The 14,388-nt window shown below is 38.2% G+C and overlaps 1 protein-coding gene across 2 annotated transcripts in view; it reads left to right on the top strand.

Moving 5' to 3' along the window:
* The window catches only part of Adamtsl3 (ADAMTS like 3), a 321,149-nt gene that overhangs the window by 191,266 nt on the left and 115,495 nt on the right, over positions 1–14,388 (top strand). For both annotated transcript variants that reach the window (XM_048790168.1, XM_048790167.1), the window contains exons 11-15: positions 3,612–3,750; positions 5,026–5,076; positions 5,745–5,949; positions 10,378–10,525; positions 12,118–12,202. In XM_048790168.1, coding sequence (XP_048646125.1) covers positions 3,612–3,750; positions 5,026–5,076; positions 5,745–5,949; positions 10,378–10,525; positions 12,118–12,202 — 628 coding nt within the window. The remainder of the gene's footprint in view (positions 1–3,611; positions 3,751–5,025; positions 5,077–5,744; positions 5,950–10,377; positions 10,526–12,117; positions 12,203–14,388) is intronic.

The raw sequence follows: 14,388 nt of genomic DNA, 5'->3' as shown, positions 1-14,388 counted from the left end.
TCCAGCCCACTATTACCAGCCCCGCCCCCACGGGGGATTATGGTTACTCTGCATTTTGAGAACCACCTCTATAAAGCAGTGTCTCTGGAAAGCAGCTGTAGCCAAATTAACATGACTATGTTTGACATACCTGTTTTCCCCCTGCATTCATTACTATTCATTCAAGGAGTTTTCTTTAAATAAATTTTTTAATGTAAACATATTTACAAAAATAATTTGATTTACTACCTGAAGTAGACAATGATTATCTCTTACCATAGACCTCAATCACAAAAATCAACACAATGAAAACATAGCAGTGGAGTAGATAATCTTCAAATTCCTGCCAGCTCAAACAGTCTCTCAGTTTATTTTCAATTTCTTTTGAATTTTGTTGAACATGCTAAGCATTTTTATGAAGCAAAGTTCCTTTAGATCTTTTGAGTCAGTGACTCTCCCGTAATCTCTAGGGGAAATTCTTAGAAACATTTGACCTCTCTCAAAGTTGATTGAGGGAGAACACTGTTTGGAATTGAGACTTTAAACTGGGAAAAACCAATGAGTCTCTCTATACAGGGGCCAGAAATTTGGGGGCCAATCCAGTTCTTCAAAATTTTCATGTGAGGGGGCTGGGGTTGTAGCTTAGTGGTAGAATGCGTGCCTCACATGTATGAGGCACTGGGTTTGATCCTCAGCACCATATAAAAATAAAATAAAGATATTTTTCCACCTAAAACTAAAAAATAAATATTTTAAAAAAATTTGCACACAAGAGTTCATATGAAGAGGCAACATGGTCTGTAAAGTTAAGGATGTGGGTTAATTTTTAGGCCTCACCACTGATTAGCTCTGAGACATCTTTGAGCCTCAATTTCTCACCTGTAAATAAGACTGTGTCCCTTATAGCACTTTGCAAGACAAAATGAGATGATGCATGCCAAGGAACATAGGTCAGGGCCTGGCACTTAGTAAGTGTTCAGAAAATATTTGTTATGTCAGAATCTCAACCTAAAATGTTGTCTAAAGTGTGTAAAATGTGACGATCCTTGGCTGTCCCCACCCCAGCATTCTCAGATCATGCTGTTGTTGAGTGATGTGTATGCACACAACTCAACAGTCATGGTGGAGAGCCTAGCCTATAGTGAGTGGGACAGACTATAGACACCAAATAGTACTTTACACTCAGAAGCTGAATTCCATTGCCTTAGACACAGGCACACCGTAGTTTCTGGGAAGAAAGAAACTCCAAAATGAGAGCAGAGATGGTGGGAGCTTTTTCTACTCTTACTTTGCAGATAAACAACATCCATTTCTTTTTAACTTATTTTTTATCCCTTACACACATTATTCAGAGAGACATTCCCATTTAGACCCATAAGATATTTTATAATAGGATCCAGCTTAGTTGATTAAAGTCTTGGCAGGAGAACAGGTGTTTCTCACACTTGGGTTTCCACAGAAAGGGAGTCCTGCTGGAACTATAGATGGGCAAGGGAGCACCCACCAGCTAGGTCCTCTTCAAATGTAGTGGCAGGCGAAAGAACAGAGATTTAGGCTGCCATGTTGGGCAGTGCCTGCTGTTTTCTGCCCTGGAAGAATTTTATTGCATTTATTTACAGTACCAAGACAATCTGCCTTATTTCCTTGCTTTTAGTTATCTTTAAACGGCAATAAAATTAAAGAGGAAAACTAATTCTCTTCCCCAAATTAGAAACACCTGTCTGTCCCCCGTCTCTCTTTAGAAGTATGTTTCCATTTAGGAGAAAGATTTTCTCTGACTCAAGTAGCTGTAATCTCATTCTGTACTTGTTTTTGGGGAAGTAAAAACATGCACATAAAACCCACAAGGAAAGCATTACCAAAATTTAATTATATTAGTAATTGAATCTACATGATTTGTGTGAATGGCATTTCGGAGATTTTGGGATCATCAAGAAAATTAGTTCATTGGTCTCTGCAGTACCACAGGTACTTGGATGAACTTCCTTGGTCTTGTTTGTGATTATCTAAAGAGGACACCTGAGATCATTCTCTACCAGGATTGCCAATGCCATCTGATATTGTGGGTTTTATGGCAAATACTGGCACCCGGGGAACATTTTATTGACTCCATTTGGGTTTTCATTCTTGTGGTTTCGACCTTGCTTTTTCATAATGCATACCAGTCTGTCCTCTTTACTCAGCTTATGTCCAAGCCATGTCTTGTAGAAAGCTGTCTAGTGGTTTATAAAATCAGATTCCTCTTGACAATCAGGACTTTAAATGTATTTTTAGAACATCAGACTAATGCATAGAAACTGAGAGCTTAACATTAGCTTAGCTATAGGGGCTTCTTTATTTATATACTTTTTATTTCTGAGAGAGAGAGAGAAATTTTTAATATTCATTTTTTAGTTTTTGGTGGACACAACATCTTTATTTTATTTTTATGTGGTGCTGAGGATCGAACCCAGCGCCGGCGCATGCCAGGCGAGCGCGCTACCACTTGAGCCACATCCCCAGCCCCTATTTTTTAATTTTTTTAAGAGCTCATTCTAGTTTGAAAAAAAAAATCACTTAAAAAAATAAAAAGTATTTAACTTTCCTTTGTATTTATGTAGTGACAGGAGACCTGGAGTTGGCTCTTTCCCAAAAGGAAAGTGTCCTTCTGTGAGTTGTTTTTTAAATTTTCAGCACTCCTGTACGTGGAATGTTAACTTTCCTCAAAGAAAAATTAGATTTAATAGAATTAGGAATTAGTGTTCATTCCTTCCCCTTTGAAAACTTGTGAGGCAGGGTTGGGGGAGGGTATAGAGAGATAAAGTTTATTCCTTCCTGTGTTAACCAGTGCTTTCTTCTCCAGTTGGAAGTTTATTGACAGTGGAAGTGCCCTGACTATCTCAGGGCAGAAGATGAGTGAAATATGGTAGATGCAAACAGTGGAATATCAATTAAAGAAATATTCAACACAGCGACAAACTAGAAGAAAGGTAGTTCTCAAAAACATGTTGAGTGAAAAAAAAGTAGAAAATGGAACAAGATTTAAAACACATTATCAATTAAGTTAAAAACAGATTCTCACAAAACAACATTATTGAAGACAGTTGTATATATTTAAAGACACCTAAAAACTAAATCAGGATATCAGGGGAGGGGGAGAAGATATCAGCATATCAGGGGAGGGGGATATCAGAATGGAAGTGCTATAGGGGAAGAAAGGAGATTACAAGGAAACAAAAGAGAGGGCCTGTGCCCAGTGCCACGAGGAGGAGGAGGAAGGAAGAAACTGCACCTGAGGTCTAAACACTTCTTAAAAGGAGACCATCTTCACTTCTTACTTACAAGGGCTTAGAGAACCACTCTAGTAGTTGTTCTCAGTTTTGGCCACACATTTTAGTCATCTTAGAGAAACCTGATAATTTTTTTAAAGAGTACTGACTCCCTGTTGCCCAACTTCAGTGCTTCTGATTGAATTGGATCATGAAGGGACCTGAGCTCTGGTGTACAGCCAAAGTCCCCATGTGGTTCCTTATGTAGCCAGAGTTGAAAACCACCCAGTTTCTTAAAGAGGAAGAAGTGTGTGGCAAGTGGTAACTTTGCCAGCCATCATGACACAGACACAGTTTCTAGCCTTTCCTCTTCTACATCTTTAGGTTATCAGCTCAACTCTGCTGAGTGTGTGGATATCCGCTTGAAGAGGGTGGTTCCTGACCACTATTGCCATTACTACCCTGAAAATGTAAAACCCAAACCAAAATTGAAGGAATGCAGCATGGATCCTTGCCCGTCAAGGTTTGTAAAACTGCCCACACCACCCTTTTTGCTTTTAAAATAAATGAATCAACTGTCACTGGGACTGATTAGTTCTTGAAGGACAAAATTTTTCCATTTCCTGACTTTGAACATACAATGGCTGCATTTATATTTGTAAACATGGTCAGTGGGAATTAGGACACATTTGTCAACCTAGTCATTCAGGCAGGCTCTCTCACTGTGGGATTATGTGTCCATTAAGCTCTTTATAATGAACCTTCTTGAGCATCTCCTGCGTATCCAATATTAAAGATATCTTTATTCAAGTGCAATGCCTAGTCCATAGGTCAGTCATAAAATATCTTTCACTCGCAAGTTAGCCATGAAACTGGGTCACCCATTACCACATTTTGACTTTTGAAGTGCTCACACGAGATTCAGTATAAATAATGCATTGTGCAAAGGAGCAAAAAGTTTTAATGCCAAAGCAGAAAAGCTGTGCATCAACTGTCCTGTTGCATAATTTAGTACCTGCTGACTTGGATTGCCTGGGGAAGTTTCCTGGCTGCACTACAGTATCTTAAAATAACAGTGCAGTATCAAGTCCCAGAATCCCCCAGATATATGCCAGCTGGCTAAGGCAAAAGTGTACAAGTGGAAAAGGAAGCCTTCTCAGTGGATTTCATTTCCTATCGCTGCCTGCCCGTTCCCTGTAATCCTGATTGAACATACTTATTGATAGAGATCTTTCAAAGGACAAGCTCTGTGAAATAAAACTGTTTTGAAGATTCTACTAACATTACTGCATGTTTTATCATTAATATATCTTATTATAATGACCATGAGAAGGACTAGATTTATCCAAGATAATTTCACCCTTTGATTAATATATCACTAGTTCAATTTTTTATGTTTTCATATACAACTGGGGATCGTTTGTGTTAGAGTCATTCCTGAAAATTAAAGATATGGTGACTTCCAGGCACTGTGGCACATGACTAAAATCCTAGTGAATTGGGAAGCTGAGACAGAAGGATTATAAATTCAAGGCCAGTTTGGGCAAAGCAGAGAAACCTGCCTCAAAATAAATAAATGAATGAATAAACCAGGGATGTGTAGCTCAGTGGTAGAATGTCCATGGGTCCAATTCTCAGAGAGAGAGAGATGGTGGTCAAAGTTTTGTGAATGGTTCATAACATTTGGCATTTCTAGTTTTCAATTTGAAAGAGTCCTGTCTCTTGCAATATCAAATTCTGTATTACTTAATAAATGTGTTGATTTAGAAATGATATTCTCTCAATGGTTTATTTGTAGTGATGGCTTTAAAGAGATTATGCCCTATGACCACTTTCAACCTCTCCCTCGGTGAGTTCTATGCTTCCTTTTCCTTTTTGTAATTTACTCTAAGTAATTTTCAAGTATTTGTAGCCTCTGTAGCAGTAGCCTGCAGTGTACCAGGGACAGAAATTAGATCTTTTCAGAGCTAAGGGAAAACAGATTTCACCTCAGTAATCAGAATGATCTTTGTAACAATTAGATGGAATAGTCTGCCTGAAAAGGTGATGTTTCTCATTACTGGCAGCATCAAGCATGTCTTGGATGACTGGTATCAGAGAAGGAGCTCAAGCATTGCAATTGGTCAGAAATTTGAATCCCCTTCGACACTTAGATGACTAGTGTGATTCTTTCTGATTTTGAATTTCTGTGAATCTCTAATAATATGGTCCATTGGTTTATAGTTGAGAATTTAAAAGGATCATTTAAAATTTAATCAAATTCTCACAATGGCCCCCTGAAAGTAAGTAGGGCAAGTGTATTATTCTCATTTGGCAGAAACCTAAAGTTCAGAGGAGATAAGTTTCTTGTGTCTACAGACTGTGTGGCAGTTATGATTAACATCTTGACTCCAGGTCTCATGCTTTTTTAGCTGAGCCAACTGCCACCTTGAGGCCATACTTTTTGCACCCACTTTTGCAAACTTGAAATGAACAAACAACAAAAAAGTAATGTATTTTTATTTGTTTGCTTTTGAGCTGGGAACATAATCCTTGGACTGCATGTTCCGTGTCCTGTGGAGGAGGGATCCAGAGACGGAGCTTTGTGTGTGTGGAGGAGTCCATGCATGCAGAGATACTGCAGGTGGAAGAATGGAAGTGCATGTATGCACCCAAGCCCAAGGTTATGCAGACCTGCAACCTATTCGATTGCCCCAAGTGGATCGCCATGGAGTGGTCTCAGGTGAGATTTGAGAGCATGCTACTTTTAATTAAATCTCAGGTTTTATCTAGGTGCAGTGGTGCACACCTGTAATCCCAGCAGCTCAGGAGACTGAGGCAGGAGGATCGTAAGTTCAAAGCCCACCTCAGGAACTTAGTGAGGCTCTGAGCAACTAAGTGAGACCCTGTCTCAAAGTAAAAAGTCAACTGAGGATGTTGCTCAGTGGTTAAGTGGCCCTGGGTTCAATCCCTGGTTAAAAAACAACAAGAAAAACACCTTAGGTTTTAAGGAATGTTTGCTGTGTGTCCGACACTGTATTGGCCCACATGGGTAACAGAAGCTGTATGTGAATATGGTCCCTGTTCCTAAAGAACTCTGGAAGACAGAGGACAATATAAGAGAGACTAAATCATCACTGTTGGTAAGAATTTTTATTATTAGGGACTGTGGTAGAGCTGGAAGGAACAGGGGTTGAAATAGAGTTAGTCACAAGGTCTTTGCTGCCCTTAGTGCTTAGCCTTAAAAATATGTAAAATCTGAACAAGCAAGAGCCCAAAGAGGACTATGGCAGGTGGCCAGGCAGAGATGGCTGAAGAAAGGGAGGAATCACATGAAGTGACTAGAAGTTGACAAGCCCATAATTCATCAAGATTGGAGAACCCATGTTACTATGAATTGGAACATTGAAGATGAAAATGCTGACATGACATTTAAAAATGTGTCCTTGATCCAATCATATTAAGCTTTATGATGTGTTTTGAAGAAAATAATGTATTTTAAGTAATTGAGGTGAAATAGCCTGAAACTGGCACCTCAAGTCAGATTAGCATAGTTGATAATTTTTTTTTTTTGAACCAGGGATTGAACCCGGGATCACTAAACCACTGAATCAAAATTTTGAGACAGGATCTCTCAAAGTTGCTAAGGGCCTCACTAAGTTGCTGAGGCTGGCTTTGAACTTGCGATGCTCCCTGTCGCAGCCTCTCAAGCCACTGGGATTACAGGCATGTGCCCCTGTACCCAGCAAGATTAGTGCATTTCTACTTTCTAGTGAGTTGAAAGAGTAGGCCTTCAGAACAAATACAGTGCAAGAGGATTAGTCAAAGATGAAAAATGCAGCACTGGTGTTTAGTATTTTAGTCTTAATGTTCCAATTTCCTAGAGAATCAGACATAATTGACTCAAGTGTCTCTAGTTCTTTTGTGTGATCTCTGTAATATACATGCATTAATATATTTGCTCATCTATTTAGAATGTCAACTACCATGTATGATAAGTGAAACTTGCTCCTACTTCCCAAAAGTTTAAAGCTCAGTTGCACAGATATGCAAGCAGGCAAATAGTTGTGATACAGTGTAACAGGAGACAGGAGTTGGCCTTCTGCATGCAGTACTTCAGGGGTACAAGGTAAAGAGATTTGCTCCTCCAGAAGGTGTCAGAAAAGGCTCAGACAGGAGGCAGCACTTATACTGGGACTTGTGGACACATGAGTTGGCTGGGTGAAGGACCACTTCAATCTTCTTCTGATATTCCAACCAAATGTCCCCCTGTAGAACTTCACCCATACTTATTAGGGTAGAGGTTACTGACTCATTTTTATTCACATAACCTCCAAAAGAAGTTTAAAAAATTGCATATCCATTTTTGTATATTTAGGTTGACATCTAAATTTTTTTATTATAAGTCTGAGTAATTGCAAAGAATATCATTTCCAACATGCTGTGAATGCTGACATTTTAAAGTAAGAGTGTTATAACATGTTTAAAAATGTGTCCAGTGGAACCTAAATGTCATGATGATTTCTCTCTGTGCCATCTTTCATTTAAATAACATGAACAAACTTTTTAACAATTCAAATATTCACATGTTTCTCCCCTTTAAATCATATTTTCAATCTGCTCCCCCTATAGAATTTTAACCTAATCTAATGCATTTTTGTGCCTTAAAGTTTCTTATTGATAACTCTATGGTACTCTCTCCAAGAAAGTACATAGAGTAATTTCATTTTTTTTAGTTTCCTGCGGCCACAAGGCTCTTAATGTTAAGAATGTTCCCCTAGATTCGGTTATTATTAAATATAATATCCAATAAAACCAACATGAGTTTATTTCAAATTTGGTAAAATGTGATTACACATAAAAAGTAAAATTTCATTTGAAATCAGTCTTTCTTCAAGATGAGTGAGTCTTTAAAAATGGTACATGTATCCATTACCAGAATGACACATGGGTTGAACAGTAATTTTCTTGTTAATGTTTATTGTTGGCTTTTTTTTTCCTTTTGTGTTACACACACACCCTTGGAAGACTTGATCACCTAAATAGACTGGACTTAAAGGAATTTATTTCAGCAAATTCATTTAGTTCTTTTAACTCCTGAGTTATATGCCCAAATCCATGTGGTAGTCTATCATAAAAAATCATTCTTAATGATTTGTCAGCTCACAATTTGCTTGAATTCTCTTTCCATATTGTTGAATGCAAAGAATACCGCCACAGTTGCAAAAGGACTTGTTACTCAGTCCCTAGGGACTTGCACTTTTTCAATCAATTGTGCTTTTCCTACCTGCATAGGCAGTCATTAGCCCTTTGAGTCCTAGAAAACATGCATTCTGTTGATTTAAGAGCTTGTATGCCTTCCCATAAATATCACCACTTTTTCATCACTTTTAATGTAAAAAAAGTTTGTTAACCAGCTCATCTCATTCACTATACTTGGCTCCTAATGCCTTTCAGTTTTTTTCAGAAATATATTCTCAGTGATAAGGATTTGCTCGCATTGGGATATATTCAGCTACAAAGAGAAGCTCTGGAAATACCATGGACTCTAGTGGCCTCCTTGGTAGGAGTCCAGCTTCTCAGAGAGGCTGCTGAAGAGGGGACAATGTAGAAAGTGAAACCCGTACAAAGGGACACTACTATATTGATTCCATAGTTGTAGCAACTATGCTACATAAGTCAGTTAATGATAAAGGAAAAAAAAAGGGATAAGGGGGCATAGAACAATGCTGTACTATCTGCTCATATTTCTATGAACCTAACATGATCTCAAAACATGAAAAATCTGTTAACTTAAACATGTACATATTTGTACTCACCAACTATGTTAGCTATCCATTGCTATAATCAAACCTGACTTGAATAACAAGAAGGAGGAAAGATTTATTTATTTCAGAAGTTTCAGTCCATAGTCAGTTGGCTCCATTGTTTGGGCAACAGAACATCATGGCGGGAGGTTGTGGGGAGGAGAGGTACTCACATATGGTGCCTGGGAAGCAGAAAGAGAAGAAGGGGCTGGGGGCAAGAGATAGTCCCCAAGGGCGTGCCCTCAAGAATCCACTTCCTTCAACTAGGTTGTATCTCCTAAGAGTCAGCTGCAAATTCCTCAATGGATTAATCCACTGATGAGGTCAGAACTCTCATATTCCTGTTACTTCTAGAAGTCTCACCTCTAAATATTCCCACACTGGGGACCACATTTTCAACATATGAGACTTTGGGGGACATTATGGAGCTAAACCATAACACCAATATATGTAGATAAATTAAAAAATAATACTGTAGAAGCTGGGCACAGTGGCACACACCTATAATCCCAGAAATTCAGGAGGCCGAGGCAGGAGGATTGCAATTTTTATGTCAGCCTGGACAACTTAGCCAGCACCTATGTCAAAATAATAATAATAATAATAATAATAATAAGTATATAGCTCAGTGTTAGAGCAACCCTGGGCTCAATCCCCAGTATGAGGGAGAAAAAAGAGTCCTAGATTTTCACAGGACATGAAAACATTCCATTTATAGGGAAGAGTAACTTTTAAATCATAAACAATTCAAAGAAAAAGGCTAATAATTACAAACTTCACAAAAAACTCAGAAAAACATTAGCATGTTTTATCTAATTGACACATCTGTAGTATTTTTGCCTATATTGTTTAACCGAATACTCTTTGATGGTCTCTTCATATGACCATGGCTTTGCAACATCAATTTCTGTACACAGAATGGAAAGTTTAACACTCTAGCATGGTTGATTGAAATGTAATTTTTGTATTTATAGTTTAGAAATGTTTCTTCCAGATTCACAACTTGTTTTGGATAATATCATATTAAATTTAATCAAACCTAAGAAAACCTGAATTGAGTTTCTTTGATATTTGATACAAAGCAAAATAAGATTTCAGAACATTTATTTTTCTTGTGCTATGATCTCATCTTAAATAGTTTGTGAATTGAGAAATTGGAAGCAGGCTTGTATAGGAGGGGCCTGGAAACAGGAATCTCAGAAAAACAGCCTCTGCCCCCTTTATTATATATTACATATTTGGACATATTTTATGTTTAATATTTATGTAGATCAATGGTTTTCTTTTGCATATGATAAAATAATGCCTTTGTAGACCTTTTCATGAAAAAGAAACTCACCGTCTCCTCATTACCTTTTTTGAAGTGCACAGTGACTTGTGGCCGAGGGTTACGTTACCGGGTGGTTCTCTGTATCAACCATCGTGGACAGCACGTTGGGGGCTGCAATCCACAACTGAAATTGCACATCAAAGAGGAATGTGTCATTCCCATCCCGTGTCATAAACCAAAAGGTAAATTTTTGTTGTTTTTAATTTAAATCAAATGATGTTTTCCAGATCTCATTCCAATATCACAGCTTTTTCTATTTCCGCTTATATTCTAATAGAAAGTGTCTTAATGACAGTTTGCAGTGGAGTTGTCCACCTTGATTAAGAAATTGAGCATATGTGATTTATTGAGGAGGCAAAACTGAGCCCCTGTGGGTTTGGTACATAGAGAGTGGTTCCTATCTGTGCACACTTGTGCTATGTACTTCTTTGATGCGCATCAAATAATATGATGCAGTTCCTGCCTTCAAGAAAACAAGGAGGAGAAAAGAAAGGGGAGGAAGGAAAAAGAGGAAGAGGAAGAAGAGCAGAAAAAGGAAGAAGTGGCAGAGGAAGAGGCAGTGGAGGCGGCTGTTCTGCTCCTCAAGATTTTTTCTCCTTTGTTCTCACAGTACTTTGTATACACTCCTCCACTGAAGCATTAAATCTCTTGCAGGAGGAACACTGGCATGGTCATCATGTGTCATAGTGCTTGAAATGAAGATTTTTGGTTCCCGACTGAGGACTATGAGTGCATTTAGAATTTCTCCAATAGTTCCTATCAGAGAAGGTTAATAAGTCTTGGCTTCATTGATCAAATATATTCTCCTTTCTGTATGCGATTACTTTTTTATATGTTAGGAAGGCACTATCAATCCTTATGACAAATAGCTTCCTTCTTGAAACGGATAAAAATTGTTCTCACCTATTTATAAAGAGGATTCCTCTTTAGTATTTTAGAAGGATGTTAAAATTCTCCCTTTTTATTTTTGGGTTCATTATCTATTCAAATAATCTCATAATTACCATTCAATCAACACATACTTGACTGAGTCTCTCTCACAGAAAATAACATCATTTGCCATGACAGGTGTACACGTTATATAACTGTCAGTAAAGCCCTTTCTCCTTTCTTTTGTATTCCATGGTACTTTCATAGACAATTTCTTATTATCTGTAATTTCCCTAGAGCAGCAGCCCAAAATTATTTTCTCTCTTATTTCACAACTAGATTTGTTTCTTTCCTCACATCTAAGGAGGCTTCAAAGGACAGAAGGAGGCACCAGTTTGCTCCTTCGTGCCAGATGTAATTACTAATCATCTCCCTTAGCAACAATTAAAGTTTGAGTAAACCATAGCACACACTCTCTCATACTCCCACTTTATTAACCTCCATGCTATTTGTTTTTCTCTATTAATTTCTTTGTTCAGTGGACAAAAGAATTTGTGGCAAAAGAAAGCAAGCTGATATTGTTGAAGTTAAGAGCTTTAATATGCAAAGAACAGAAAATGGTATTGATTTATGAAAGGCATTTTTATGTTTAATTTTGAGAACACATTCAAATGTATCATGGGGATCATTTGGGTTGCATTTTGTAATGTGTTAATTTAAAAACATGGCAGAAATTTTTATTAATTCCAGAATTCACCTAATGTACTGTGCTGAAGGACTCGACTTGCATTTGAAAAACATGACCTCTTTATTAATGACATTTTCAGCCAATAGTGATTCATATATCCAAAAACTTATGATTGATAATAATTAAGCTTATTATTTGTGTTCATTTTTTTCTTAGAAAAAAGTCCAGTGGAAGCTAAGTTACCTTGGCTGAAACAAGCACAAGAATTAGAAGAGACCAGAATAGCAACAGAAGAACCAACGTGAGTCCAGGGCCATTTGTGGGAGTAATAACATGATATATGTAATTTTTGTACTCATCAGAGTGCAATGATACATTCAGTATCCAAATGACCTGGGTTTGCAGACTCTAGAGAGCTTGAGTTGGCTAGAATGTTTCTATATTTCACAACTCAGCATCCCACTTTGGCAGTATCTGTGAGAAGCACAGAAAAGAACAGTGTCATTTAACTCAAAGCAGACCCAGTGTTGTGTTGCAATTAAGAGATGGGGATAATTTCTAGATTAACACATGATTTAACCAAGGACCATGACAGTATTATGCAAATAAACCAGTCATTCCATAGTTAAATCTTGGCCAAACTCTACAAAACCAGTTATGTTGAAGTGAATCCAGGTGACCTGAGTGCTTATAAGGAGCAATCCAGGGCTGATGTGGTATGGAGCAATGGGAAGCACATGGCATTATGGGTATCAGGACTTATATCAATTGCTATTAACTATGTGACCTTAGACAAGTCTTTATAGTTTCTTGTGTCACATTCTCCTTATTTATAAAAGGGGTAGGTTGAACTCAATCTCTCCGGGATCCATTCCAATTCAAAATTTCAGTGACTGCTATCCACAGGGTACAAGTCTGGATTGCAGGTGTCAGTCGCAATGCAGAATCAAGAGCAAATCAAAGAAGCTCTGTGGAAGCCAAAATATAGGGACCAAAAGCAAGGAAGGAGCCAAGGTGCTCTGAAATTTTTAGCACAGAAGTCTATTAGAATAGCTGCACCAATGATAGACTCGAGTAGTGGATAGCTGGTTCCATGTCAGACATGTTGAGTCTGTGGCAATGAGAAGCTATCCACAGAGAACATGTAGAACATGCAGAATGAGACAGGAGAGGAGATCTCAGCAGCAGTCTGGCCCATTTCCCTGAGAGATCAAGCCCAACCTGCCCCTTTTGTAAATAAGGACAGTGAGACACAGAAAATTTAAAGACTTCTCTAAGGCCACATGGTTAGTGAGCAGTGGTGGTTCTAAACTCGAATCTGCATGGTACTATGGGTCCATTTCCCCACACTAAGGCAGCTCTGGGACTATTTCCTCATAATAGCTCATACATTTCTTTTTTAGCACCTTCAGCAATGGGCAGAGTTTACAACTCATTCTTACATTGAACAACCCAAATTATTTGCAGTACTTTTTTTTTTTCTCCTGCTGAGCCAAAATATACCTCTTTCTAATTTCTGTTTTCTGAAACAGAAAAAATAAAAACACCATACATCTACTTCCTATTCCACGTGACAAGTTTTCATGAATTTGAAGAAAGCTGTCATGGATCCCAAGAGCTTTGTCTTTTCCAAGCTCATCATTCTTAGCCTTTTCAGCAGTTTCCATGTGTTGTTTTTAGATCCCTTACCAACCTTATGGCTCTTTTCAGAACATTCTCTCATTTGTCAATGTCCTTTCTAGCTGTGGTCCAGTCCAGCTGTGAATCCCAGGAGACAGTGGCTTGCTTCTCCGTGAGAAGGCACTATGCCTTTAGTGATCAGGCCAAGAGCACTGGCACATCTCAGTGATGACACAGTCAGACTTTTCCACATGGACCTATGTCAGGCCCAAAAATGACCACAGAAGACACTGGATGCTGTGAGGGTGAATGACCCCAAAGTGACTGAAGGAAGAGAGGAGTGTTGGGCTCATGACAGATCCCAGAGGTCTAGAGGATCAAGGGGAACCAGAAAAGATGGGCAGTGGAGTAAAGTAATGTGTTCAAACCATAAAAACTCATTATTACAGAGACTGAAGGAGTCCAGGGTTCAGGAGGGGTAGCAGATAGGATTCAAATCTCACAGAAGGTCAAGGAAAAATTGGAGGAAGGAGAGAAAGTAAATTCATTGATAGGAAATTCATTTCCAGGTAATTTTACAGTAGCATCATTCAAAGGTCAGAGAAGGAAGCATTGTGGATATTTTAAGAAGTGAATTTCCAAATATGAAGGAAATGAGACAATGAGTAATTGTCTCCTAAAGGAAAGAGTGAAGATTGATAGGCTGATAGAAAAGGGTGTGTGTACATATGTGATTTTTGGTTGTCATTTTTCATTTGAAGTTAGGTCAGTCTTGACCTATTAAAAAGATAATAAGGATTTTATACAAGTAAGTCAACATCTGTAGGTTTCCAACTGTATGAGGAAGGCATTGGGCTAAACTGCTGG

The sequence above is a fragment of the Marmota marmota genome, unplaced genomic scaffold, assembly GCF_001458135.2.
Source record: "Marmota marmota marmota unplaced genomic scaffold, marMar, whole genome shotgun sequence".
NCBI classification, from domain to species: Eukaryota; Metazoa; Chordata; class Mammalia; order Rodentia; family Sciuridae; genus Marmota; species Marmota marmota.
This window is presented reverse-complemented; position numbering and strand designations above follow the sequence as displayed.